Source organism: Hippopotamus amphibius, chromosome X, assembly GCF_030028045.1.
Source record: "Hippopotamus amphibius kiboko isolate mHipAmp2 chromosome X, mHipAmp2.hap2, whole genome shotgun sequence".
Classification (NCBI taxonomy): domain Eukaryota; kingdom Metazoa; phylum Chordata; class Mammalia; order Artiodactyla; family Hippopotamidae; genus Hippopotamus; species Hippopotamus amphibius.
Window position 1 is genome coordinate 75,264,485 of NC_080203.1, and position 26,729 is coordinate 75,291,213.

Here is a 26,729-nt window from a genome sequence, read left to right on the forward strand (position 1 = left end):
CATCTCTACTGCTTGGGTTTCAAGTGTCGCTGCCGAGCTCCGCCCCATGTTTATCCACCAGATTTCACCATATAATTCCTCGTTTCACACAAATTTTCACATCCTAAACACAGACACACACACACACACACACACACACACACACACACACACACACGCGCGCGCGCGCACATGGGCAGACATTCTCTGCAACTCTCAGGCCTGTCCACTGACTGATGTGAGACGTAACAGCAGCTACAAAAGAGCGAAACCCCAGCAGGCTCCCCAGATCCTGGGAGCTGGAGCTTCTCTCATCTTTTGGACAGGATAGAGGCCCAGGATGTGAGATCCCAGCCCCTTTCGGAGAGGCAGCGACATGGAACTGAGCATCCCCATGAGTTAGGGCCCAGCCTAGGAGAACAGAGCCATGTGGGGAGATGGGTGGTTCCTAGGCCACCAAGAATAGCTGCTGAGACACTGGACCTAAAGAAAACCAATCACACTAAGATTCTGTACCTGTGGATTCCACCTTTGATGCCCTCCAGGGGCATAGGAGAAGGGCCATAAAACAGCTATCTATAGGACTCCCAAACGTTGTTTCCTACCAGAGCCCTACCCCACCTGGGATTCATTAGTGCTTAAAGACACTGGACCTCTGAACAACTAAAGGACAATTAATTCACACAGCAGGTGCTGTCCAAGCACTTTTCCCACTCCTGGCCTTGAATAGGGGACTACGTGAGTTAGGAGAAAATAATATCTTGGTGCGTGCCAGTTAGGCTTTCTGATATGGAAGAGCACATCCTATACCTTTATCCGTTGCCTGGTGATTTTTGGATGTGGCAACATCTAACAGGGCCTTCACATGTTGTTGGGTTAAAGGGACAAATATGGTCCAACTCCCGGGATAGACTTCCCCTGCTGATATTATGTTGCAATACATATCAAGGTCACCTTAGGAAGGAAAACAAAAAACCCTCATCATAAGAAAATGAATAATCTGTAGTTAGAGACCAGGTTGCCCGTTGGAGGGGCTGTCTTGCGGCGGTGTGGGGGTGCTTGGGAGCTGACTGTATGTGTGTGGGGCTAAGAGTTTTTCTTAGGATCCAGAGATTCTTTTCCCACGTGTACCTCCCCCATCCCCTTCCATGCAACCACTGCCCAGTTGTCCTCAGATATGAAGACTCCGTGTGGTGTTGGGAGAAGGGAGATGTTAATTCCTATTCTCATTCCTGCAGTCCTTTCCCCCATCAGGGTCAGAGCTGTCTGCTGTGGAAAATTCACTCTTCATTGGCTGAAGTCTACTGCAACCATGACTGAGGAACCAGCGGCACTGCCCCAAGAAGGAGGGTGTACAACCTCATAGGGCTAAGTGAGATGCCAGCTTCCTCCCTCCGCCACCCCACCCCCACCACTGACAACCCTCAATTCACCTGAGGCTGGTGTCAGTGTTGAAGGCTACATTGTTGAAAAGATGAAGTGAAAGCAGTCAAGTATGCCAGCATTTATTTCAGGCCCAGTGACTGAGAAACTGGGGAAAGCAGGGACAGGTGGCAGCAGAGGGGGCTTGATCACCATTCATGGGTCTGTGTCTGTGGGTCCTGAGGTCTCAGCTTCCGAGTGTCTGGTATCCTCCCCCAGAAAGGAAAGCAGAGTGACAGCTGGACCCTTGGGAACCCTGGGGGAAGTCAGGCCTGGCCTGGGGGCTCCCTGGGCCAAGCTGGAAGGGGAGGCATGTTGGCTTGGCTGTGAGCAGTGAGAGAGGCAGAGGCTGGCTCTGAGCTCTCACTTGAAGGACTTGGTGAAACAGGCCAGGGTTCTCTGGAACCAGCTCCTCCAAGACCCTTGGGGACCAGCAGGCTCCCTGGGCAAACGTGTGCCATTGGATGGGTTCTACATGATGTCAGACAAAACAACAAATTCCTCAGTGTCTATGAGCTGGCCTTTCACATTCTGCAGAGAGAGAGAGAGAGAGAGAGAGAGAGAGAGAGGAATAGCCTCATCCTAATGCTCCCTGCCTTCCCTGATATTCAACAAGTAGTATGTACATCTCGGCCCTGTTCCAGGTGCTGGGGCCACAGCAGCCACAGCAGTGACCTCTACAGAGCACATCCCAGCCCCTGGGGCTGACCATCCCATGACACCAGAGGGAAAGCAGCCTCACCAGGTCAGGAGGTGGAAAGAAGGGAATGAAGATCATGTTTCTAGGAGGGTGTGATGTGCTTGTAGTGACCAACAGGACTCCCCTGAAGAGACCAGCTAAGCTCCTGACTCTGCTGTGTGCAAAGAGGCTGAGGGCCTGGCCCCTCCACGCCCCTCCAGCTCCTCTGGGCCCGCCCTGTCTTTCCTCCCTCCTGCAACTGAGCACACTGTGCTCAAGCAGTGGATACATTCCTGGTATGTGACATCCCCTCTGTTCCTGTGTCTTTTACTCCCACCCTTCCCCTCTCTCTGTCTCTCTTTTTCTTCTTTCCTCTGGACCTCCCAGCAGGCGCAAGCCAGATTTCTGCTTGCTGAAGAAAAAAGCAGAGGTGTACAGGCAGATGGTGAGTTGTCATTTGGTGGGGATGCCATGGACACGGGTGTTCGTGTGGACCCTCCCCACATTTAGATTCATAGGATTGTGTACCTTAAAGCCCTGGGGAGGTGTATGGGTCCAAATGGGTTATCAAAGCAGGGAGGGTGAGCTGGGTGATGGCATCCACAGTCCAAATCAACAGTAGAGGTTTTCCTCTCAGGGGGTTATGTGAAATGCCATGTCTGTGAGACTGTCAGCATCTGATGGGTAGTGGACAGGTGGTTTGGGGCCTGGAGGGCTTGGAAAATGTGAGGGACAGAGGGGGAGGGCCTGGGCTGGGCTGAGTTGAAATTTGAAATCAGAACAACTGAGGTGAGAGCTCCTTGTTACCTAGCCCTGTTATATGAGATTCCATCTTTGACACTTGGGTTTCAAGAGAAACCAAGTTTCTTGGTTAGTTATGCCCCCTGTTTATCACCCAGAACTATGAGGTTCTGCTCCACTGACTTCAAGGGAGCTCTCTGCAAACAATACCTGGAAGGAAAAGAGGAAGTAGGTGACCTAAGAGCCTTTACTTGGTTTTTGAAATAATAGTGTTGCTTAGGAAGGCATCTCTTGTATACATGTGAGGATACAGGACTGATTGTCTCCAGGAGTCTATCACGAGCTGTGGCCTGAGGTTACGGAAATGGATGGGCTTCTGTTGCTGCTTCAAGTCATTTCATGGGAGAGAAGACAGAGAAGGAGAAGGAGAAGGAGAAGGAGAGAGAGAGGGAGAGGGAGAGGGAGAGGGAGAGGGAGAGGGAGAGGGAGAGGGAGAGGGAGAGGAAGGAGAAGGAGAAGGAGAAGACGAAGACGAAGACGAAGACGAAGACGAAGATGAAGAAGGATGATTACAATAGAGAGAGATGAAGGAAGTTTATACGGCTATGGGAGGACGGAGGAGGGGCAGCCACCCAACCTTGAGAGTTGGAAAAGAGTCTTGGCGATTTCCCAGAGAAGGCATGCCTGAAATGAGAGAGGAAACAAGTTGGCCAGGAAATAGAGAAAGGGGAGAGCTTTGCAAGCAGACGCCCAAGACAATGAAGTACGTTTCTGCAACTGAAAATAAGTAGACCCAGATTTCTCTTCTGGGGTTAAGGAGAAGTCAAGGTCAGTCATGAGGTTCCAGTATAGGAGTAAAAAGTGGTGCCACACAGAGATACTGAACCCTGGATTTTGAGAAGCAAAAGTTTTTGGGTTTTAACTTTGACAATGGTCCATTGATTATTTTTCCTTTATGATTCATAGTTTTTGAATGACTGCCTACATAAGATATCTTTTCCTAACCTCACAACACAAAAGTTTTCTCCCATATTTTCTTGTAGGTTTTCAGTTTTATAATTTACACATAGCTCTATTATTTATTTTGAGGGTATTTTGCAAATAGTGTGAGGTATTAACATTTGTTTTGGTTTCCATATGGAGATCCACTTTCTCCAGCTCTATTAAGTTAATTATCAGTTAATTTAATTATCTTAGCACCTTTGTCACAAATCAACTGACCATATTTTTGTGTACATCTATTTCTGGGCTTTCTATTTTATCCATTGATCCATACCTCTATTTTTATGGTAATACCACACTGTCATGACTACTATGCCTTTATATTAAGCCAGGGAATTTGGTGGTGTAAGTCCTCCATCTTTGTTCTTTCCCAAATGGCTTTGGCTATCCTATGTCCTTTGCATTTCCATATGAGTTTTAGAAATAGCTTTTCATTTTAATTATGATTATGGCAAATCTATAGATGAATTACTAGAGACTTGACATCTTAAACCTTTTGGAGTCTTCTGATCCATAAATGTAGTATATGTCCATTTATCTGGGTCTTCTTTAACTTCTCTCAGCAGTGTTTTATAGTTTTCTGCACACAAGTCTTGCACATATTACATTAAACTTAATCGCTATTGCATTTATTTTAGTGCTATCGTAAGTGACATTAAATTTTTTTTTGTCTCCAATTATTTGTTCCTAGTATATTGAAATAGAAAGGACTTTTTTATATTGACTTTCTGTCCTGTAGCCTTGTTAAATTGCTTATCAGATCTGGGAGATGATTTTTTGTTTTTTGTAGGCTACTAAATATTTCCTATGCAGATTGTCATGCCTTTTGAAACTGAAGACCATTTTTTTTACTTCCTCCTATTCTATCTGTGTGCCTTTTATTTCTTTTTCTTGCCTTATCTCATCAACCAGGGCCTCAAGTATAGTATTGACTAGACATGGTGACAGTGGACATTCTGCCATATTCCTAATCTTTTGGGAGAAGCATTCAGTCTTTCACCATTAAGTGTGATGCCAACAGCAGGTTTTTGGCAGAAGCACTTTATCAGGTTAAGTATGTTCCCTTCTGTTCTTAACTTATCAGGTTTTTTTTTTTCTTTATCATGAATGGATGTTTTATATTATCAAATGACTCTTCTGTGACATATTGTGATAATCACTCTTTCTTTCATTCCCTTAATATGACAAAATACATCGATGCACTTTTTAATGTTAAAATGACCTTGCATTCCTAGGATAAATCTGCTTGGTCATGGATTGCATTTTTTATATATCACTGGGTTCATATTTCCAGAGTTTCATTAGGGAGTTTTACATGTATATTCATCAGGGATATTGGTCTGTGGTGCTTTTCCCCCCTTGTAGTGTCTTTTTCTATTTTTTGTACGAAAGTAATGCTGCCCTCATAAAATGAATTGGCAAGAGCTCCTCCTGTATTTTCTGGAAAAAATTTCTGTAGGACTGTTACTACTTTTTCTTTTAAATGTGTGTTCCTGTTCATCAGTGTAGCCATCTAGAACTGAAGTTTTCTTTATGGGAAAATTTTGAAATACAAATTCAATTTTAAAGATTATAGATGCATACACTATCATTGGCAAAGCCCTAACTATACTCCTAATGAAAATTTTGCCTTTGATACATGAGAAATTTCCTGGCAGGGAAAAGTAATTTTCCATGAGACTGAGTCTTTCTTGCTTTCTATATTTTTATTGTGGTAAGATATATTAACATACATAAAATTTACCACTTTAACCACGCTAAGTATAAAATGCAATGGCATTAAGTACATTCACATGGATGTGCAATTGTCCCCACCATCCACACCCAGAACTTTTTCATCACCCCAGCCTGAAACCCTGTACCTGTTGAACAATAATTCTCCATGCCGGGACTTCCCTGGTGGTCTGGTGGTAAAGAATCCATCCTGCAATGCAGGGGATGCGGGTTCGATCCCTGGTAGAGGAACTAAGATCCCACATGCCGCGGGGCAACTAAGCCCGCGAGCCGCAACTACTGAGCCCGCACGCCTCAACTAGAGAGTCCATGCACCCTGGAGCCCGTGTGCCACAACTAGAGAAGAGAAAACCTGCACGCCACAACTAGAGAGCAGCGCACACGCCACATGGGAAGAGCCCATGTGCCGCAGCGAAAAATCCTGCATGTCTCAACGAAGATCCCGAGTGCTGCAACTAAGACCCAACGCAGCCGGAAAACAAATTAAAAATAAATTTAAAAAAATAATAATAATTCTCCATGCCTCTCTCCCACCAGACCCTGGCAATCACCGTTCTACTTTCTGTCTCTATGAATCTGACTACTCTACGTACCTCATACAAGTGAAGTCGTAAGACAATTGTCATTTCGTACCTGGCTTATTTCATTTAGCACAACGTCTCCAACGTTCATCCATGTGGCATATATCAGAATTTCGTTTCTTTTCAAGCCTCAATAATGTTGCGTTGTACATATATACCATATTTGTTTATTCTTTCATTGCTGATGGACACCTGGGTTTTTTCACCTTATCTGATGGAGTCCCTGTTTGCAATTCTTAGAAGTGTAGTTGCTGAATCATATGGTAATCCCAAACCCAGTTTTCTGGGGAACCACCATATGGTCTTCCACAGCAGCTGCACCAGTTTACAGCCCTACCGGTAATGCCCAAGGTTCCCGTTTTCCACATTTTTTGTCAACACTTTTGTTTTCTGATTTTCTTTCTTCCTTCCTCCCCGACTCCCTCCCTCCCTTCCTCCCCCCTTATAAAATAATAGCCATCTAGGTGGGTATGAAGTTGTATTTCGCTGTGGTTTTTATTTGAATTTCCCTACAGACTTTTAACTTCTGTTGAGCCACTTTTCATGATCTGATTGGCCATGTCTATATCTTCTGGGGAGAAACACATCTTTTGTCCATTTCTCAATGAGGTTATATATTTTATTATTGTTCTTTTAAAATTAATTTTTATTGGAGTATAGTTGCTTTACAATGTTGTGGTAGTTTCTACTGTACAGCAAAAGGAATCAAATATACATATATACATATATCCCCTCTTTTTTTTTTTTTTTTTTTGGATTTCCTTCCCATTTAGGTCACCACAGTGCATTAAGTAGAGTTCCCTGTGCTACACAGTATGTTCTCATTACTTGCCTATGCTATACATAGTATCAATAGTGTACATGTGTCAATCCCCATCTCCCAGTTCCTCCCACCCACCCCCTTCCCCCAAGGTATCCATACATTTAAAGCCCAAAGATAAATCACGCACCTGTGGTCACTTAATCTATACCAAAGGAGGCAAGAATATGCAATGGAGAAAAGACAGTCTCTTCAATAAGTGGTGCTGGGAAAAGTGGACAGCTACATGTAAAAGAATGAAATTAGAACACTCCCTAACACCATACACAAAAAGAAACCCAAAATGGATTAAAGAGCTAAATGTAAGGCCAGACACTATACAACTCTTAGAGGGAAACATAGGCAGAACACTCCTTGACATAAATCGCAGCAAGATCTTCTTTGACCCACCTCCCAGAGTAATGAAAAATAAAAACAAAAATAAACAAATGGGACCTAATGAAACTTAAAAGCTTTTGCACAGCAAAGGAAACCATAAACGAGATGAAAAGACAACCCTCAGCATAGGAGAAAATAGTTGCAAATGAAGTAAGTGACAAAGGATTAATCTCCAAAATATACAAGCAGCTCGTGCAGCTCAATATCCAAAAACAACCAATCGAATCAAAAAATGGGTGGGAGACCTAAATAGACATTTCTCCAAAGAAGACATACAGATGGCCAACAAACACATGAAAAGATGCTCAACATCACTAATTATTAGAGAAATGCAAGTCAAAACTACAGCGAGGCATCACCTCACACGGGTCAGAATGGCCATTATCAAAAAATCTACAAACAATAAATGCTGGAGAGGCTGTGAAGAAAAGGGAACCCTCCTACACTGTTGGTGGGAATGTAACTTGATACAGCCACCACGGAAAACAGTATGGAGGTTCCTTAAAAACCTAAAAATAAAACTACCATATGACCCAACAATCTCACTACTGGGCATATACTCTGAGAAAACCATAATTCAAAAAGACACATGCACCCCAATGTTCATTGCAGCACTATTTACAACGTACAAAGCAGGACATGGAAGCAACGTAAACGCCCATCGACAGACGAATGGATAAAGAAGATGTGGTACATATATACAATGGAATGTTACTGAGCAGTAAAACGGAACAAAATTGGGTCATTTGTAGAGACATGGATGGACCTGGAGAGTGTCATACGGAGTGAAGTAAGTCAGGAAGAGAAAAGCAAATATCATATGTTAATGCATATATGTGGAATCTAGAAAAATGGTATAGATAATTTTGTTATTGGTTTTTAAAACTAATTTCCAGCATCCAGATACAAGTCCCTTGTAAGTTACATGATTTTCAAACACATTCTCCCATTCTGTAGGTTCTCTTCTCATTTTTTTGATGGTATTATTTGCATCAAATTAAGTTTAAAATGTGACCAAGTCCAATAAGTCAGTCTTCCTTTTGTTCCTTGGGCTTTTGGCGTTATATCTAAGAGGCCGTTCCCTAATCCAACGTCGTGAAGATTTACTGCTATGCTTTCTTCTAAGAGTTCTGTATTATTCATGTTTATATTTAGGTCTATAATCCATTTTGAATTAATTTTTGTATATGGAGTGAAGTAAGGGTCAGGTCCAATTTCATTATTTTGCATGTGGATATCCAGTTGTCCCAGCATCATTTGTTGAAAACACCCTTCCTTAACCCATAGAATTATCTTGCCATCCTATTTGAAAAATCAATTGACTATAAATGTGAAAGTTTGTTGATTTCATATATATTCCTTTCCATTCCATTACTCTATATAACTACCTTTATGCCAAACCCACACTGTCTTGATTGCTGGAGCTTTGTGGTAAGATTTGAAATTGGAAAGTGTGAGCCCTCCAACTTTAATATTCTTTTTCAAGATTGCTTTGGCTATTCTTGGACGCTTGAATTTCCATGTGAATTTTGGGATCAGCTTATTTATGTCTTCAAAGAAGTCAGCTGAGATTTTGTTGGAGATTGCATTCAATCTGTAGATCAGTTTGGGGTGTATTGCCGTATTAACAATATTAAGTTTCCCAATCAATGGGCAGGGGATGTCTCTCCATTTTTTTCCCTTTTATAAAGAAAAAAATAAAATAAAACATAACATAAAATTTAACATTTAACCATTTTTAGGCATAGAGTTCTATGTCATTAAGTATGTTCACACTGTTGTGTAATGATCACCATATTCATCTCCAGATGAATTTTCCATTTTCATTTTCCCTAAATGAAACTCTGTTCCCATTAAACACTAACTCTCCATTCCTCCCCTCTCCCCCCAGCCCCTGGCAATGACCATTCTGCTTTCTATCTGTATGACATTCTGCCAATATCTGCTTTACCTTTTAGTGTTCATTCTAGTTACACTTGATGTGATTACTGATGTGGTAGGATTTATGTCAGGCATTTTTATTTTTTTCCCCTCATGTCTTTATGTTCCTCTCTCTTACCATCGAGGTGCCATTTTGTGTTAAGCAGATATCTTCTGACATACCATTTCCATCCTCTTATTGTTTTTGAATTATTTTCTTAGTGGTGGCCTCACAGATGACAATTACGGTCTTCACAGAACCTAACTCAGAATAATACCAGCTTAATTTCAATATTATACAAGAACTTTGGTCCTGTATACCTCTGGACCCACCAGCTCCTTTGTACTATTATTGTCCCCCAAATTGCATCTTTATGCCTTTTTAGCCCATCCAGATTGTTTTATAATTATTGCTTTATGCACTTCTCTTCTAAATCAGATAAAGGTAGAAAAGAGTTACAAACAACAGTACACTGATGCTGTCTTTTACACATAAAGTTGCCTTTAGTGATGCTCTTTATTTCTTCAGGTGGGTTCAAGTCACTCTCTCGTGTCTTTGGGGGACTTTCCCTTAGTAGTTCTTGCAGGGCAGGTCTGCTAGCAATATATCCACTCAGTTTCTCTTTGTCTGAGAATGGCTTTATTTTGCCTTCATTTTTGAAGAGAGAGTTTTGCTGGATAGAGAATTCTTGGTTGACGGGGTTTTTTTCTTTCAGCACTTTGAATGTCACTTCCCACTATCTTCTGTTCCCCACAGTTTCTGACGAGAAGTCAGCTGTTAATTCCTTGCATGTGATGAGCTGCTTGTCTCCTTGCTTTCAATATTCTCTCACTGTCTTTGACTGTCAGCAGCTCGACTAAGCTGGTTCTAAGTACAGATCTCCTTGAGTTTATCCTCCATGGAGTTTCAGAGCTTTTTGTTTGAGTTTGGGGCCACATTTTCCCCATATTCTTTCTGCCCCCTTTTCTCCTCCTCTCTCCTCCAGGAACTCTCGTTATGCATAAGATGGTGTGCTTAATCATGCCCTACGAGGCCTCTGAGGCTCTGTTCACTTTTCTTCATTCCTTTTTCATTCTTTTCCTCAGAGTGCGCAATCTCAATTGGCTCTAACTTTCGTGTTTGATGATTTTTTTTTTATCATACCACTTCTAATTTCTGTTGAGCCTCTTTAGTGAATTTTTCGTTGCAGTTAATATATTTTTGAGCTCCGGAATTTCTACTCGGTATTTTTTAAAACGATTTCTATCTCTTTGATGATATTCTCTATTTCATGAGCCATTGTTCTCATGCTTACCTTTAATTCATAAGACATGGCTTCCATTAGATGTTTGAACATGTTTACAATAGCTGATTTAAAGTCTCTTTCTAGTAAGTCCAACGTATGGGCATCCCTGTGTATCTCCCATACTTTCCTGTTTCTCTGCATGTCCAATAAGTTTTGGTGGAAAGCTGGATATTTTCAATGATAGAATGTGGCAAGTCTGGAATTCAGATTCTGCCTCCTTTGCAGGTTTTGTTTTTGCTGTTTGTTGTGGGTATTCTTGCTGTCATTTGTTTGTTTAGTGGCTTTTCTGGACTTCTTCTGTATCCTCTGTTGTGTGTGGTTACCAAATTCACTGCTTGGTTAGCTTGTTGGTTACCTAATGATTGCACAGAAATGTCTTCAAATGCCTGTAACTGTTAAATTTCCCAGTCTTTGCCGTGGAGGTCTGTGTGTATGTTGGGTATGCCTTCAACACTCTGCCTGCTACCTGTCAATTCTGTTTTAGCCTTCATTTCTCCTTGTTTCTGAATCTTTCCAGAGCCTTCCATCATCCTGGAAAGGTACCAGGCCTCCAAGTTTCCTAGGGATATGTCATAGCTTTTCAAAGTTCCTATGGACATCTCATTACCCAGGTTTTCCTTATAAGGCCTTGATTCACCTATTGTTTGCCCCAGGCGTTGCCCACTGCCTGAGGAAGCTGCAATGTTAACTACTTGCCTCTAAATTTGTTTTTCCTCAAGATTGCTTTGGCTATTTGGGGTCTTTTGTGTTTTCTTACAAATTTAAAATTTTTTCGTCCTATTTCTGTGAGAAATGCCATTGGTATTTTGATAGGGATTGCATTGAATCTGTAGATTGCCTTGGGTAGTATGGTCATTTTAACAATATTGATCCTTCCAGTCCAAGAACACGGTGTATCTTTCCAACTGTTTGTGTTGTCTTCAATTTCTTTCATCAGCGTCTTATAGTTTTTGGAGTACAGGTCTTTTGCCTCCTTAGGTAGGCTTATTCCTACGTATTTTATTCTTTTTGATGTGATGGTAAATGGGAATGTTTCCTTAATTTCTCTTTCTGATAGTTCATTGTTAGTATACAGAAATGCAACAGATTTCTGTATATTAATTTTGCATCTTGCAAATTTACTGAATTCATTGAGGAGCTCTAATAGTTTTCTGGTGGTATCTTTAGGGTTTTCTATGTATAGTATCAAGTCATCTGCAAACATTGGCAGTTTTATTTATTCCTTTCCAATTTGAATTCCTTTTTATTTCTTTTCCTTTTATGATTGCTGTGACTAGGACTTCTAAAACTATGCTGAATAAAAGTGGTGAGAGTGGGCATCCTTGTCTTGTCCCTGATCTTAGAGGGAAGGCTTTCAGCTTTTCAACATTGAGTATGATGTTAGTTGTGGGTTTGTCATAAATGGCCTTTATTGTGTTGAGGTATGTTCCCCACATGCCCACTTTCGGAAGACTTTTGATCATAAGCGGGTTTTGAATTTTATCAAAAGCTTTTTCTGCATCTATTTAGATGACTGTATGGTTTTTACTCTTCAACTTGTTAATGTGGTGTGTCACAATGATTGATTTGTGGATATTGAAAAATCCTTGCATCCCTGGGATAAATCCCACTTCATCATGGTGTACGATCCCTTTAATGTATTGTTGGATCCAGTTTGCACCTCTAAATGTTTTTCTTTTTTAAGTTTTATTTATTTATTTATTGGCTGCATTGGGTCTTCGCTGCTGCACACAGGCTTTCTCTGGTTGCAGTGAGCAGGGGCTACTCCTCATTGTGGTGTGCGGGCATCTCTTGTTGTGGAGCATGGGCTCTAGGTGCACAGGCTTCAGTAGTTTGTGGCATGCAGGCTCAATAGTTGTGGCTCGCGGGCTCTAGATGACAGGCTCAGTAGTTGTGGTGCATGGGCTTAGTTGCTCCATGGCATGCGGGATCTTCCTGGGCCAGGGATCAAACCCGTGTCCCCTGCATTGGCAGGCAGATTCTTAACCATTGTGCCACCAGGGAAGCCCATGCCTCTAAATGTTTTTTTTGACAAATGCCCTCAGGGAAAAGGAATTTCAAACTGGGTGAGCTCTGAGTCAGAGACAGCCACCCAAGTGGGGTCTTCCAGGGAACTACCAGACAGGTCAAATAATGGCAGTTCTCTGGGAATGATGCTTTGCAGGAGGCCCATCCCATTTCCGCTCCCTCTGGTGGCTGCCAGGCTGCTGGTTTTCACTGTGATTGCAGGCTGTTAGTATTCAAAGCTACCAGAGTTGGATAGAGGGGCATGAGAATAGAACTAGTTGAAATGCCACCTATCTCACTCTTCCTACTGAGATTCAGCTGTTTTTCTAGAATAAACATACCTGAGTTTGTTGCATACTGTTGGTGAATTTCTAGAGTTCTGAGAACATTGATTCTGAACAATTTTGCCAGTTTTCTCATCGCTTTAAGGGAGGAGAGTATTTTCAGAGGTCCTTCTCCTGCCATTTTGGCTGACTTCCTGTACAATCTCTCCCTGTGCTTGTCTGTCAGGGTGTTTGTTGCTGTGCAGCAAACTGTGCTTGTACTTACATGTCTCTCAAGGAATAACCTTTTGGGTCATCAACCACGTGAAAGAGACCACAACAGGAGCTCTAAGCAAAGATGTATGACACCCTCTTTGATCTCAAAGTTGTCACTCTCAAATAGATTCAATTTAACTGGAACTTTTGAAGCATAGTGATTGCCAAGCCTGTGTCTGGTCACCAAATTATATCCTAACTCAATTCAATGGGGAGTATTTTTGGCCACCATATCTTAAATATAACCGGGTTTTCACCTGGATATTTGGCAGCAAGCCTGACTAATACCTCTGGTCACAACTAATTTCACCTCTGGCCACTTCAGAAAGCTGAGAGCTTCAAGGGAGTAAGAGTGCAGATCGGGGAGGGGGTGGGTGCAACTATCTCCCATATGAAGAGTTAGAAACAGAGATTCATTTGAACAACCAATCTTGGTTTTCATAATTCCATAGCACCAAGTCAGTATTTTCCACTGAAATGACTCCTTTTTATATCGATGCAGCTCACAACCCTTTTGCTTATTGATAGAATTCTGGGTAAAAAGTAGGAGGGATCCAAGAGATCACTCTGCACACTATGGTGTGGAACTATAGCTCCATCCTTCTCCTTTTGAATCAATATGTATTGTATATCCGACGAATACCACTTGGTCATTGATCAAAGATCTTCAATGGCAGCCTAAAACTCGAGTTTACATGCAGCATGTGTGTCTGTAAAACCCTTTGAACTGCAGGAGATGCCTGCTAATTTATTCACAGCCAGTTTGTTCGGGGCTTGATTTCTCAAGGTATTCTGGTGCCTTTGATAAATATGTCTGGAAAGTTGCCAAGAGCCCCCAAATGACGATATAATATACAAGAGAGGCAATTTTTAATTCAAAACTTGGCTCTACCACTTCTTAGCTGTGTGACTTTGGGCAAAGTACTTAGTCTTTCTCAGCCTCAGATTCCCAACTGGCCAAACTGAGGATAATAATAAGGGGGTTGTAGGGATTAAATGTGACAATGTTTGTAAAGCATTTAGTGCCTTATCTACCCTAAATAGCAAATAGCTAATGCCCCCCCATATTAGTTCTAATTACTATTGATCAACCTTCAAAATGCCATAGACACACAAAATCTGTAAGCGTGACCCACATTAAGAGGTTCAGAATCCATTTGTCTCACTTGGCCAACAATGAGCTCCTCCCTCCATGCATTTTCACAGATGAACAGTGGCCAGGAGAGAGCCCCTTTGTTCAGAATTTTCCCTGTTAAGCTTTGTGATGCTGGGTGACAACAAAATTTGCGTCTCTCCTAAAATTAGAGAGTTTACCAAATGACCAATTTGCCACATTTACTGGATTTCCTGATTGTCACGTTAGCAACTTTTACAGGAATAATCATTTTTATTTTGAAGATGAAGTATATATTTCTGAATATTAACTCAACAAAGTGGATATACCTTAGAAATTTGGAAAGACATCCAAAATTAGGGACTGAAAACTTTCCCCATGAATCTATCATTCCAACCCAAAATTTGGGTTTTACCTATGATGAAATAGTTTTAATTATTCCTGATTTACCTGGGAATGTTCTGAATGTTATTTTCTATGTTTTCAAGCCATATGTTTGTTTTTGTTTGTTTGTTTGTTTTGGCATATTTTCAAATGAATTATCAGATAAAATTGCTTGTTTCTTGCAATTATAATTTTTAATCAAGGATAGATATAGTAAACACAAATGCTATATTTAATTATAATTTTCATTTAAAATGCCATTAAGTTGGATTCAAATCGAATTTTAATTTTAAATTCAGACGTGCGCTAAAAATCAGAATTTATAATTGAATTCATATAGACAATTCTGCTTCCGGGAAGATAGAGTGGATGTACGTTTCCCTATTCTTCCCACTAAGTACTGTGGTGGGAACTGTAGGAGCTTTAGGACCCAGGGGCCATGGCTCAGCCAGAGAGAAATGTAGCTGGGCTCTGTTGTTTTCTGTATGTGCCTGCTTACTCTGCAACTCCTCTTGCATGTTTCCTGCCTACCTCTGTTACTATGTAGCCCTTGTAACTAAAAAACAGCCCAGAGGCCATGAAAGAAGAGTATCCAATCAAATCACATTCTACCTTCCTTGTTATCTTATTTGGGGGACAAAGAAACCCTAATGTATAGAAAGTTAACAAAAAGTATAAAAGAAATTGCCCCACTTTGTTCAGGGCTCAGCCTTTGGTTACAATTGGCTGGGCCTGTGCCAGCACAAATAAATGCTGCTTACAGCATATAGCCTCGGTGTCTTGCTTCACTCTGTAAAATCCTGCAACAGTACAACTTAAAACCGCCATAGGTAAAAGAAACATAAGACGGCAATGTGGGGAGGAGAAGGCAGAACAACTAAGGATCTCAGAACCCGAGGAAGGGCAGGGTGGTGAGTTGCCTGGGTTTTCTTTCTGCGTTGTACATGCCAGGCTTGGAGCTGAAGAAGCCAGCTACTGAGAGAAATGCCAAAAGGCGCAGACAAAACAGCAACGACGACAACAATGACGACGACGACGACGACAACGACGACGATGACGACAACAACAACAACAACAACAACAACAACAACGAAACCCGGTGGAAACAAAAGTCTTCTCTCTTTAACATAAGGATCAGGAATGGGGAAGCCTAGCCAGACAGAAAAGGTTTTGACCGTAACTGCTCTATTCCAGACAAATGATATGGGGGGTGGGGAAGATTATGGCCTGGTCCCCCCTCAAGCCACCAAAGTTCTAGTGGGGAACCTGGAATTCCATGTTGTACTGGTGGAAACAGGGACCACCCTGCCCCCTCCCCGTATGTCAGTGGAAATCAATCACGTGGAGATTCTGGAATTACATTACATCCACTAGGTAGTAAGATGGCAACCCTCCCCACCCTTGCTGGGATGATTTCAGGGCTTTCACCACCACTCAGTGGTAAGGAGGCCACTCAACCCGTGGGCTATAGAAAAAGTTTTCCAGCACATCAAGAAATGAACTGAACTGAATGGAAATGATTACAAACCATGTCCAAACTTGTGGGATGAAGCTAAAGCGTTGCATCGTTAAGGGCTTACATTAAGGAAAGGGAAAAGTGTCAAATCAATAATCTAAGTTCTCACCTCAGGAAACTAGAAGAAAAAGAGCTAAATAAATCCAAAACAAACAGAAGGAAGGGAATACTAAAGATAAGTCCAGTAATCAATGACATTGAAAACGGAGAAACGATAGAGAAAATCGAAGAAACAAAAATCTGGTTCTTTGAAAAGATAATAAAATTTACAAACCTCTAGCGAGACTGACAAAATAAACCTACAATGATTCACTGCATTTACTGAATGACTTCAATGACTATATTCATGATATAGTCTACATTAGAAACCTAAGTACCTATGTGCTCCATATGTATGTATTGGAAAGAAAAATAAGAGAAAAATCGGACCCTTGATATAAAGCAGCTATGAAATTTGATTTCCAACATAAGAGCTGGATTACTGTCCTTCATACAGAAACTATTTTTTGGTAATTTTTTTTTGTAATTATTCTTTTCTCAGTTCTTTTCTAAGCAATAGAAATTATTCCCTGATATCTACGCCACAAGTTGAGAGTTTTAGGCTACAATCATATCTTTGCAAATTGGAAAGTCCTCAGAGAAAAAAATGTACATAAAGTATTAACTGGCCAAGGTTTCAGGTCTCATGACTAAACTCATGAGAAGGTATTTGAAAAATAAGGTATTTGAAATTTTCTTTTATGTTTTGAATCAATTACTCTTTCATATTGTTGGAAAGGTCCTGTATTATATGGGCTTAGCTGCAGATCTTGTGCTTTTCATAAAATGTTGTATATGGTCTCACAATTCTCTAGCATACATTCCGTAACTGTAATAATAATGTATTTATTTTTATTTTTTACTATATCTCCATTTAAAATGTCTGTGTGTGTATGAGAGAGAGAGAGAGAGTGCATGTGTGTGTGAGCATGCCCAAGATCCAAGCTACTTTCTAGCTGGACAAATTTATAACTTCAGGTTCCCTTGATAATTGTTAGGAACCGTTTTTAGTTGTTGCTGAACAGTTAATTCCAATTTCAGGCAACAGATTTTGTCGTTTTGTTTGCACTGTTAGAGGAAATTCTTGTCAAATTCGTCTTATATTTACTTACACTTCTCTTAATATTGTTCACTTTGTTTTCTTCATATTTCTTTGAACACAACAAATAAACAGCTTTTCACCTTTTTTGTTGCTGCAAACACAGTGACAGCAGCAACAACAATAAGGGAGGGGGCTGGGAGGCTGGGATGCCCATCTTTACAGCAAAATGCCGCCTAATAAAAATAGAAAGGAATGATAGAAATAGAGAATCACCATGTTTTCAACCACCAAAGTAATAATCAAACCAGACCCAGAACTCTGAATGAAAACAAAGGCCAAGAGGTGAGAATGTTTTTGGACAACAGCATACCCACATGGTATCAAAATATTACGCCACAGACTGCTTATAAGTCACAGAGGGACAAAGGTACCTTTACAATGGAATGACCTGTACAACAACACCTTAAATAAGTGATCAAACTAAGTAATGCCAACTGCAGCGCTGACAGCTAGACAAACTGACCTTAGGAGCCTCCAGATGTGAGGCTCACCACCTGTTTAATATTCTTGCAAAGAATATTAAATCTAAAGACATAAATCTAAACAAGAGGAAAATATCAGGCAAACACACATTGTGGGCACTTTACAAGCAAACAGGCCTAGGCTCTTGGAAAATGTCATTGTCATGGAAGATTTAAGTTGAGGGACTCTTCGTGACCACGGGACACTAAAGAGACATGACAATTGCATGCAATGTATGTACTTGATTGAACTCAAAAGGATATTATTGGGACAATTGGGGAAATTTGAATATGGACTGTATATGGACTTAGATAACATTATCGTGTCATTGTTAAATTCCTTCAACTTGATAATAGTGCTGTGGTTAGACAGGAGAATATCCTAGTTCTTAGGAGATACATTCTGAAGTCATTTGATGAAGTGTTTGGAACTGTTAAGTGGTTAAGCAAAAAAGAAGAAAAAAGAGAGAGAAAGCAATGGGATAATAGGAATCTAAGTAAAAGAATGGTCACTCTTCAACCTCGTGAGTTTTCAAAATAAAAAGTTGAGGAAAATGAATTGCTCATATTTTAGAGTTATGCGTTGAAATATTTCCCAATAAAATAAGATGATTTCTGATGTTTTCTTGAAACTAATCTGGGAGAGGGGTAGGGGAGGAGATATATGTGAATTGAGATTGGCTGTGAGTTGTTGATGGTTGCAGTTGGGTGATGGAGTTTCCCTCACTCTTCTCTCTTGTACAATGGTTCTCAAAGTGTGGTTCCCCTCCAGCAGCATCTGCATCACCAGGGAACTTGTCAGAAAAGCAAACTTTGGGTCCCACCCCAGAATTTTTAATCTGAGACTACAGATATGGAGCGCAGCAATCTGTGCTTTAGCACACCCTCTGGGTGATTCTGATACAAGGTCATGTTCCAGGACTACCACCCTACTGTCATGAACTTGGAGACTGTAAGTTTGTATACAAACTCTACCTGTATATGTTTGAAATTATCCACAGTACAATTTTTTAAAGGAAATAAAACAGGCATCCTAGCTGTTCAGTGGTCAGGTTTTAATAAAACGTTTCAAGGCAGAAAATCCTAATCTTATATGAACACTTCCAGAGGATAGCAAAGAGGGACTTTTGTCCAACTTAGTCTATGAGACTAGAAAACCTTGACCCCGGAACCAGCAGAGATGCTATGAGGAGAGAAACATCAAGTCAATCTTGCTCATGAACAGAAGATGCAAAAAATCCTAAGCAAAACTTTGGCAAACTGAACCCACCAGTGTACACAAAAGATGATACACCATAACTAAGTTACATCTATCCTAGGAGAGCAAATCTAGTTTAACATTAGAAAAACTATAGATGGAAGGGGGCATGAGAAAGGTTTGTGTGTTATTTACTAGTATATTCTGCTGCTTGCTCCAGGTGCCAACTGAATGTGTATGTTTAGTCTTTGAAAACTTACTAAGATGCACACACGATTTTTGTTCTCTTCTTGATTGTAAGATATACTTCACTAAAGATTTTGAAAAAGAAATCTTATAAACAACCCTCACTATATTAACAGATTAAATGAATAGAGTCTTGATCATTTTGATAGAGGCCAGAAAAGTAAAACCCAATATCTACTCATGATTTTTAAGACAAACTTACAAAACTAGAAATATAAGGCATGTTCCTTAATCGGATAAAGGGAAAGAAAGAAAGAAAAAAGAGAGAGTGAGAAGGGAAGAAAGAAGAAACAAAAGAGAGAAGGAGGAAAGAAAGAAGGAAGGAAGGAGAAAAAGAAAAAGAAGAAAGAAAAAGAAAGAAAGAAAGAAGGAAAGAAAGGAAGGAAGGAAGAGAAAGAAAGAAACAAAGAAACAAGGAAAGAGAATTAAAGCAAATAATGAAACACAAGCAAGCCTATGTTATTATGGAAATGTTGGCAGCATTCTGTTTAATATTGGGAACAACCCAAAGATGCCCAATTTTGCCGTCTCTATTTGACCTTGTAGTGGATGTCCTAGGCAGCCAGTAAGAAACCTGTAAGTTGATTATCTTACTTCTGTTATTCACAGATTCACAGAAAGCTGCGGCCCACCTATAGAGACATGACTACATATCACAGAGTTTAGCATGGTGGCTGACTTTAAGATCAATATATTTTTTAAAGAGCCAAATGGATTTCTATAAGTTAGATACAGATAGAAATTGTCATTTTAAGCAGATATCCAGCACCAGAGCAACAACATTCTAGAGTATCTTGGGATAAATACAATAAAAGATGTACAAGATCTGAACGTACAAAAGATAAAGCTAAATACTAAACTGAAAGATTCCAATGTTAAAGAAGACCCACAAAAATAGAGAGCCATCCCACGTTGGTGACTATGAAGGCTGGATATCATAAAGAAAGTCAATTCTCCCTCAATTGATCCACAGATTCGATGAAAATGCAATCCAAATCTACCTCAAATGAGTTTTCAGGAAACATGACATGCTGATTCTAACATTTATAGAGCTTAGGAAGGGCAAAGGGCGAAGAATAGTGAAGATATGCCTGGAGATGATGAATAAGGTGTGAAGACTTGCCCTACCAGAGATCAAGATGTCTTACCAAGAGATAAAAATTATCTGTGGAACGGAACAGGCAACTCAGAAACAGAGACACACGAATAAAGACCAAAATGACTCCAGACACTGCCAAATGTTCCCTGGGGCTGCAAAATCTGATTGTGAATTGAGAACCCCTGCCTGAGAATCCCTGACATAGGAATATGGGGCGATCTTAAAAACACATGCTGAATTTTCTAGAAGTAAATTACAGAATATCAAGGACGTGTGTTTAAAATGCATGCGTATACGGTATTTCACATCCAAAGAGAGCATAGTTCGAGAAACAAGGTTTGGAAGGAGCACGAAGCTCCACTTCAGTTCTGGGGTTAAACGGCCGGCCCAGTAAAGCCAGCATGAGAGCATGAGGAGACGTGCGAGGGAGGTGGCGAATGGGGCGGGACTTTGGTCGGTGACCTTTGGACAAACTTGAAGCTCATTGGCCGCTGGCCGTAGCAGTGGGCGGTGAAAGGCAGAGCCGGAAGCCCATTGGTCTTTGAAGGAAGGGCGGGAAGGGAGCGAGAGCTGGGTCTTCCCTCAGGCCTCCTGTCCCGGCAGATTGATTCTGACATGTTGCATGCTGGGGTAACCGCAGACTGGCATCAGGAATAAGACCCTCATTCTCCACACCTCTTCTTTCCTCCCTCCTTCTCCACACCTCTTCTTTCCTCCCTCCTTCCTGCTCTGGGTCCCCTACCCCTTCTCCTCTCCTCCACCTCAGCGGGGTACCTCATGTCCCACCCCTCCCCACCCCCACCTCCCACTCCACACCCCCCACAGCCCCCCCTCCCGGGCTAAAGTCCTGTGGAAAGACCCCTTGCTCAGACCTCCTGACCCCTGGCCTCTGGCCCCTGGGGTAGGGCTTATGCCCCTCCCTTTGATTCAGGGAATGGTTGGGCAGCCTGAAAGGAGGTGGAGCACTCTGGGTGTGGGAGGAGGGGAAGGTGTGCTCAAGCGTAATTGTTGTAGCTTGGAGAGGAGCATGGAAGATTGTTGGGAGGCTGTGGAGGGAATGCATAGGTTTGCATGAAAGCAGAGAGGGCGTGTTGGTGCAAGAGAACAATTAGTGCAGTGAGGAGTTTGCCGTTGACTAGATCAGGGCCTGGCATTCAATAGGGGGGCTCAACAAACATCTACTTGATAAATAACTGAGAGGATGAATGAAAATAATTATTGAAAGAGGGGCTTGAGATCCAGCAGAATGATATGATTTCTTGAGGTGCCAGTTTAAAGAGGGAGCAAGAGAATAATTAAGATTTCTATGGGGTGCAAGAAAAAAAGTAGGAATGGAAGGTGAGAGGAAAACTGAATGTAGGGCATACGTGAGACTAATAATAGAATTGAATGGGGGGGCAGGGCATAGGATCACAAGTAGGGAGTGAATGAATGCAGGAGGTTAGGAAGACAACTGTGGAAGTGGATACCAGGAATAATAGTTGGGCATAGCAGAGTACAAGATGATACGTGAGAAAGAGACGTAGTAATTGTTGAAGGGGGCACGAGAGTGCATGTGTATGCCTGAAAAGGGGGTCTATGTGGAGTGAAGGTAAGCAGGGGGCACTAATTATTGGATTCAAAGTATACAGGCCCCATGCCCAGAGTTTCTTGGAACCTGCCTATGCATGAGTAGAGCTTCCTGGGAAGGAGGCTACATGAGCAAGAAGGGAGGGTGCAATCTCATTTCAGCAGCGAACTGGATGGAGAAGAATCCAGCCGCCTCAGATGGGGTTTTCCAAGGGTTGAGGAAGTACGTTGGGGGTAGGGGGTCATGTGGCCAACCCCAGCCTCCGCTCCTTGCCCTAGAACCATGGATCCCAATGAAATGCCTGCTGTGCCCTGCTGCCTCCCCGACTCCACCACTGGACTTGAGACCGGAGCCCCGTGGGGGATTGAATTTGGCCCCAGAAGAGCTATACGTCATTGTGCTCGCTGCCACAACCATGGCATCACTGACCAAATCAAGGACCAGGAGCACTTCTGCCTCTTGCAGGCCTGCGAGTGTCACAAGTGTGCCCTCTTCTCGTGAGTATGGTGTCTGACAAGGGGAGGGGAGTGGGCCTCCTCTAAAGGTGACTGACTTTAGACCTGCAATCCCCCCACTTTAGGGAACACTACAGGGTCTTGCCTGCTGAGAGTGTCTCGAAGACAGAGCAGGGGTCACACCTAAAGAGGCACCTGACTCAAGGACTGATAAGGAGTGGGACCACCTCTCCCAAAGCTCAAAGCCATGTCAAGAAGTTGGCCATTCAAGCAGGAGTCCTCAGTGAGTATCTCTGGCCAGGGAGGGAGTCTCAGTTTTGGGTGTAACAGGGAGCATGCGTAGTTCTGTCACCAGTTCTACCACCCAATTTCAATGTGGCTTTGGGCAAGTTACTCCCTGGGCCTTAGCTTCCCCAAATGTGAAACGTCATCAATATTATCTACCAAGTGTTGGTGGGAAGGAGAGATCTGGGGGGGGGGGGTCAAAAAGGTCCACAGTGAGATGAGACCTCAGATTGGGGGTGAGGTAGAGTGGGGCGGGGTCAGGAGGAAAGGCTCACCTAAGCTGTCCTCAGTCTCTCACAGTTGGGAAGGAGAACATCATGCCCCAGCTTGAGGCCCACCCCTGCGCAACCCCTGGGGAAGAGTCTGGGACCAGTGTGGGAAGCTCCCACTTCAGCCCTTCTTGTGTCCTGAAGACCTGGGTACCATCTCTAACCCTGAGGCGACTTGCCATATGACCCTGGGGAAAGAAATACTTCTCTCTAGGTCTCATAGTCCCCAGTCCCCAAATGAAGTGAAAGACTAGCTGGTCTTCGAGGTCTTCTCAGCTCTGATATTCTGGGCTCCTATCCTTGTCCTCAAACATGCCCACATCTCCTTTCCATGGCCAGCTTGGTTCCTGACTCCAACCTGTGCTCTCTGCTCCTGCAGGCAAGCTCCCAAGAAGCTCTGCTGATCGGTCAGGTCTTGGAATCTTTGTCTCTGTCCTGGACTCCAGCACCCTTGAAGAAGCAACTAACAATTTCTCTTTCCAGGGAGTCACACAGACCCCCTGCCCTGCCCAGCAGGTGAGTAGAGTGAGAAGGACCATGGAGCTAGTTGTATATTGTATTACTGAGTGCCCAACCTTCTGGTTAAGGCCATGGGAGCTAGAAGGAGGAGGTGGAGGCAGTGCGGTGCAAGTGGAGGAGGAGGAGGAGAGGAGGAGGAGGTGGCATCTCAGACTACGGGGCAATGACAGGGCTTTTCCAGCTTTGCCATTTCCAGTTTGTGAGACTTTGGACAAGTGACTTTACATCTCTGAGCCTCTATTTCCTATCAGTGTACTGAGAGGGGACAATATTCTACACCTGTAGCATTGACAAGAGGACTAGTGCAAGGCCTGCCACACAGCAGGCCTTTGACAACTGGAGGCTGTTATGCCACATGAAACAAATGGATGGGATAGAAGCTCCTGCTCAGAAGGGGGCCATGATGGTGAGGACCACCATCTCGCCCGGGCGAGAGTCTCATAGCCGCCAGAGAAAGCTTCCTAGAGATGAGCCAAGGTGGCCCTTCAAGTCCCTTGGGGATTGGGGAATATGGAGGCAAGAACCAGTCCCTGGACAGGGACAGTAGTCCTGTCTCTCCAGGTGCCTTGCAGATTCAAACACAGACACCTCTGATTTCCCATAGTCTTTACTGTTGCCCTGGGAGTTTCGAAAAAGCTGGGAGGAATTAGTGCCTCAGGAAAGATATAGAAAAAAAGATATAGAAGAGAAGACAGGCCAAGCAGGGGGAGGGACTTGTCCAAGTCACAACGGCTAATGGCCAGCAGGTATTCAGACTCCCACATGCAGATACTGCAAAATCCTGCCCCACTCTCTCTACTGGTAGTATATGCCTGCCAGAGGGCTAAATCCCCTGGCCTCTCCTTTTCTTGTTCCTAGACGCTCAACTCTGATCCTCCAGCCCTGTGCTACACTTAACCCCCTTCTACTGCAGCCATGGATTCTGGGGAAATTGTGGGTTCCGGAACCCTGGCAGGGGCCAAGCTTAGTGAAGGAGAAGAGCAGAAGGTCTCAGGGTGGCTGAGGACTGAAGGGGCACGGGGGAGGTGTGGGTTCCCAGCTCCCACTCTCTCACATCCTTTGCTTTGCAGGCTCCCAAAGTTTCCAGCCAGGGCTCGGTTTCTGCCTCCTCAGAGTGGCAGCGAAAACTGGAAGCAGCCGAGGCTCTGCTGACTCTGAGAGAATCTTCTCAGGCTCCTTCTGGCTCCATCTCCTTGCTCCAGCCCTGTGTTGCACCAGGTAGCCTGGTCTTTGAAAGGAGAACATGGGGTTGGGGATAGCTGGGAAATGGGAGGTTGTTGTGGTAAGCAGGGCCTAACCGGGAAGTCAGAGTTGGAGGGGGTTGGGGGTTGAACCTCTTTGGGTCCAGGCAGCCAAGCTCCTCAGTCTGACTCTTGAAGTGGCAGTAGATGGTTGTTCAGTGAATCATCAGTTTATCGAGTGTTGTGCTCAACAGCAAATGTCCAGTGCCCTGATGTCAAGAAATAAGGAAACCGAGTCCCTAAGAGTGGCAGGGACTTACCCTAGGGCATACAGCATATCAAGTAGAAGAACCAGGTCTCCTGGCTCCCAGCCCAGGGCTTTCTATCCAGACCCGTGCAGTCTGCTGTGACCTGGGGAGGACGTTCATAGGTGATAAGAGCCTAGTCTGGAAGGAGGTCTGGTTCCTTCCTTCAGGGAGCTTCCAGTCTCAAGGTAGAGCATGGATGCCTTCACAGGTCGTGTTTTGTGGCTGAATCTCAATGATGAGCCTGGAGAGGAAGGACCGGAGGAGAGATAGATACCTGGGGAGGCTGAGAGGGAAGGCGGGGCACTACCAGACCGAAATGGTGCATTCGGTATGGAGTGTGAGTGAAGCAGCAACCCTGGAGGAACTGCTGGAACAGAGGGCATAAGGGTGGAGAGGCTACCAGTCATGGAAGTCTGGCATGCCAGGCTTAGGAGGTTAGACCAGCAACTGTGGGTGATGAGGTGCCAGAGAATGTCTGAACTAGGGAGGAGCATATTCAAAGACCCTGGGTTTAACAAAAAGAAATGTGGTGGCTGTGATGGAGGGATTGGAGGAGGCAAGACTTGAGGTGGGCAAATCAGCAAGGAAACGTTCTGTGCAATATAGTCCAGGTGACAAAGCCTTGATTGGGTGGAATGAAAAAGAAGGGGGCGGCCAGGAGGGGAAGCGGATGTGACCTGGCCCTGACCCCTTCCTTTGTGTCTACAGCTCCTGCTGGAGATAAAGGATCTCAGCCTCCTAGCCCCGCTCTTCGACCCAGGCCAACCAGCTCCATTTCTCTGCCTATTGGACACCTGGGGTGCATCTCCCTTTTGAGCTAGGAGCCCAGAGGGGGAGAAGTCACTAAAATACTGCCTACTTATGCATTTGCAAAATGCTTAATGTCCAAAATTCTTAATGTCATTTTTTTAAGCCTTTAGGGGCTTTTATAAGCTTTCAGACCCGTTTTATTATACGGGGCAATTCCTTGACTGAGGGTGGATATTCTTGTACCTCCATCCTTTACTCTCTTGGATCCCAGGGCCTTTTAGTGTCTCTTATGAAAACAAGATTGTACAATCTAAGCTGATCAATCTCTAAATAGGGTTCTGGGTGAGTTCATATGTTCATCTGCCAGAGATTTATTTGATTCATGAACATATCAGCATGCTCATGTACTTATCCATGCATGTGAAAGTCTGAGGATGTTTTCATTTTGTGTCTAGGTTTGTGTGTGTGAGCAAATAATAAACCCTTGTTGTAAGGCACTGAGATATAGGAGTTGTTTGTTTGTTACCACAGTATAACCTAGACTATCCTGACTCTAGCAGACTTGTTCAATTCACTTTTCAAAGGGAGAATCTTTTTACTCAATAACTGAGATGTCTTACCATGGCTAGATAAGAAAATGGAAGAGAAAAAGGGGTAGGGATTTATTCATTCAGCAAGTAAGTGCCTACCCCTTGCCTGGCATAGGCTGCTTTGAGTTGTCCAGAGGGCCACAAATTGAGATGTCTGCAGGATCAAGCAGATTATACAAATGAGTAGAACAGGCCAGATGGGGTGGGGGCAGCTGTCACTTGGCTCTAGCCAATTGTTGCCATGCAGGAATGTGGACTCATTGTTGCCACATCTCCTGATTTTTCAAGAGAAGATGAAATTCTAGATTTCTGTGTAAAATATCTCAATTTTCAAATGTTGGCTCTGGTTTCCTCTTTAATCCCTTTACGTGGGCCAAACAAAACATCCAAGCAGGCCAACTTCGGCCAATGGAGTGCCAGTTTGATTCTAGTCCAATACGTATTTTACAGTGGGGGAAAACTGAAGCCAATCAGGACAAGAAGAATCAAAGAGGGGAGATGAGTTAGACCTGGGGCCTACTTTTGAAGGACCCAGGAAATACAAGGAAGAATCAT

At 43.0% G+C, this 26,729-nt stretch overlaps 1 protein-coding gene and 1 pseudogene across 1 annotated transcript; one reads left to right on the forward strand and one right to left on the reverse strand.

Annotated features, from left to right (window-relative positions):
- Positions 1-1,764: 1,764 nt before the first annotated feature.
- LOC130841485 (protein FAM236A-like) lies at positions 1,765-2,179 on the reverse strand (annotated as a pseudogene).
- Positions 2,180-2,427: 248 nt separating this feature from the next.
- LOC130842424 (doublesex- and mab-3-related transcription factor 1-like) lies at positions 2,428-26,081 on the forward strand. The gene is made up of 6 exons (XM_057719081.1): positions 2,428-2,510; positions 22,096-22,314; positions 22,398-22,555; positions 23,206-23,342; positions 24,416-24,563; positions 25,543-26,081. Exons 2-6 carry the CDS (start codon positions 22,100-22,102, stop codon positions 25,653-25,655), a joined length of 771 nt encoding a protein of 256 aa, XP_057575064.1. The 5' UTR covers positions 2,428-2,510; positions 22,096-22,099; the 3' UTR covers positions 25,656-26,081.
- The last annotated feature ends 648 nt before the right edge of the window (positions 26,082-26,729 follow it).

Excerpts from the sequence above, each read along its gene's own strand:
- LOC130842424 (XM_057719081.1), top strand. The coding sequence starts at position 22,100 with ATGGATCCCAATGAAATGCCTGCTGTGCCCTGCTGCCTCCCCGACTCC. Across the intron at positions 22,556-23,205 it reads CATTCAAGCAGGAGTCCTCA|GCAAGCTCCCAAGAAGCTCT; the intron begins GTGAGTATCTCT and ends CTGCTCCTGCAG. Across the intron at positions 24,564-25,542 it reads CCAGCCCTGTGTTGCACCAG|CTCCTGCTGGAGATAAAGGA; the intron begins GTAGCCTGGTCT and ends TTGTGTCTACAG.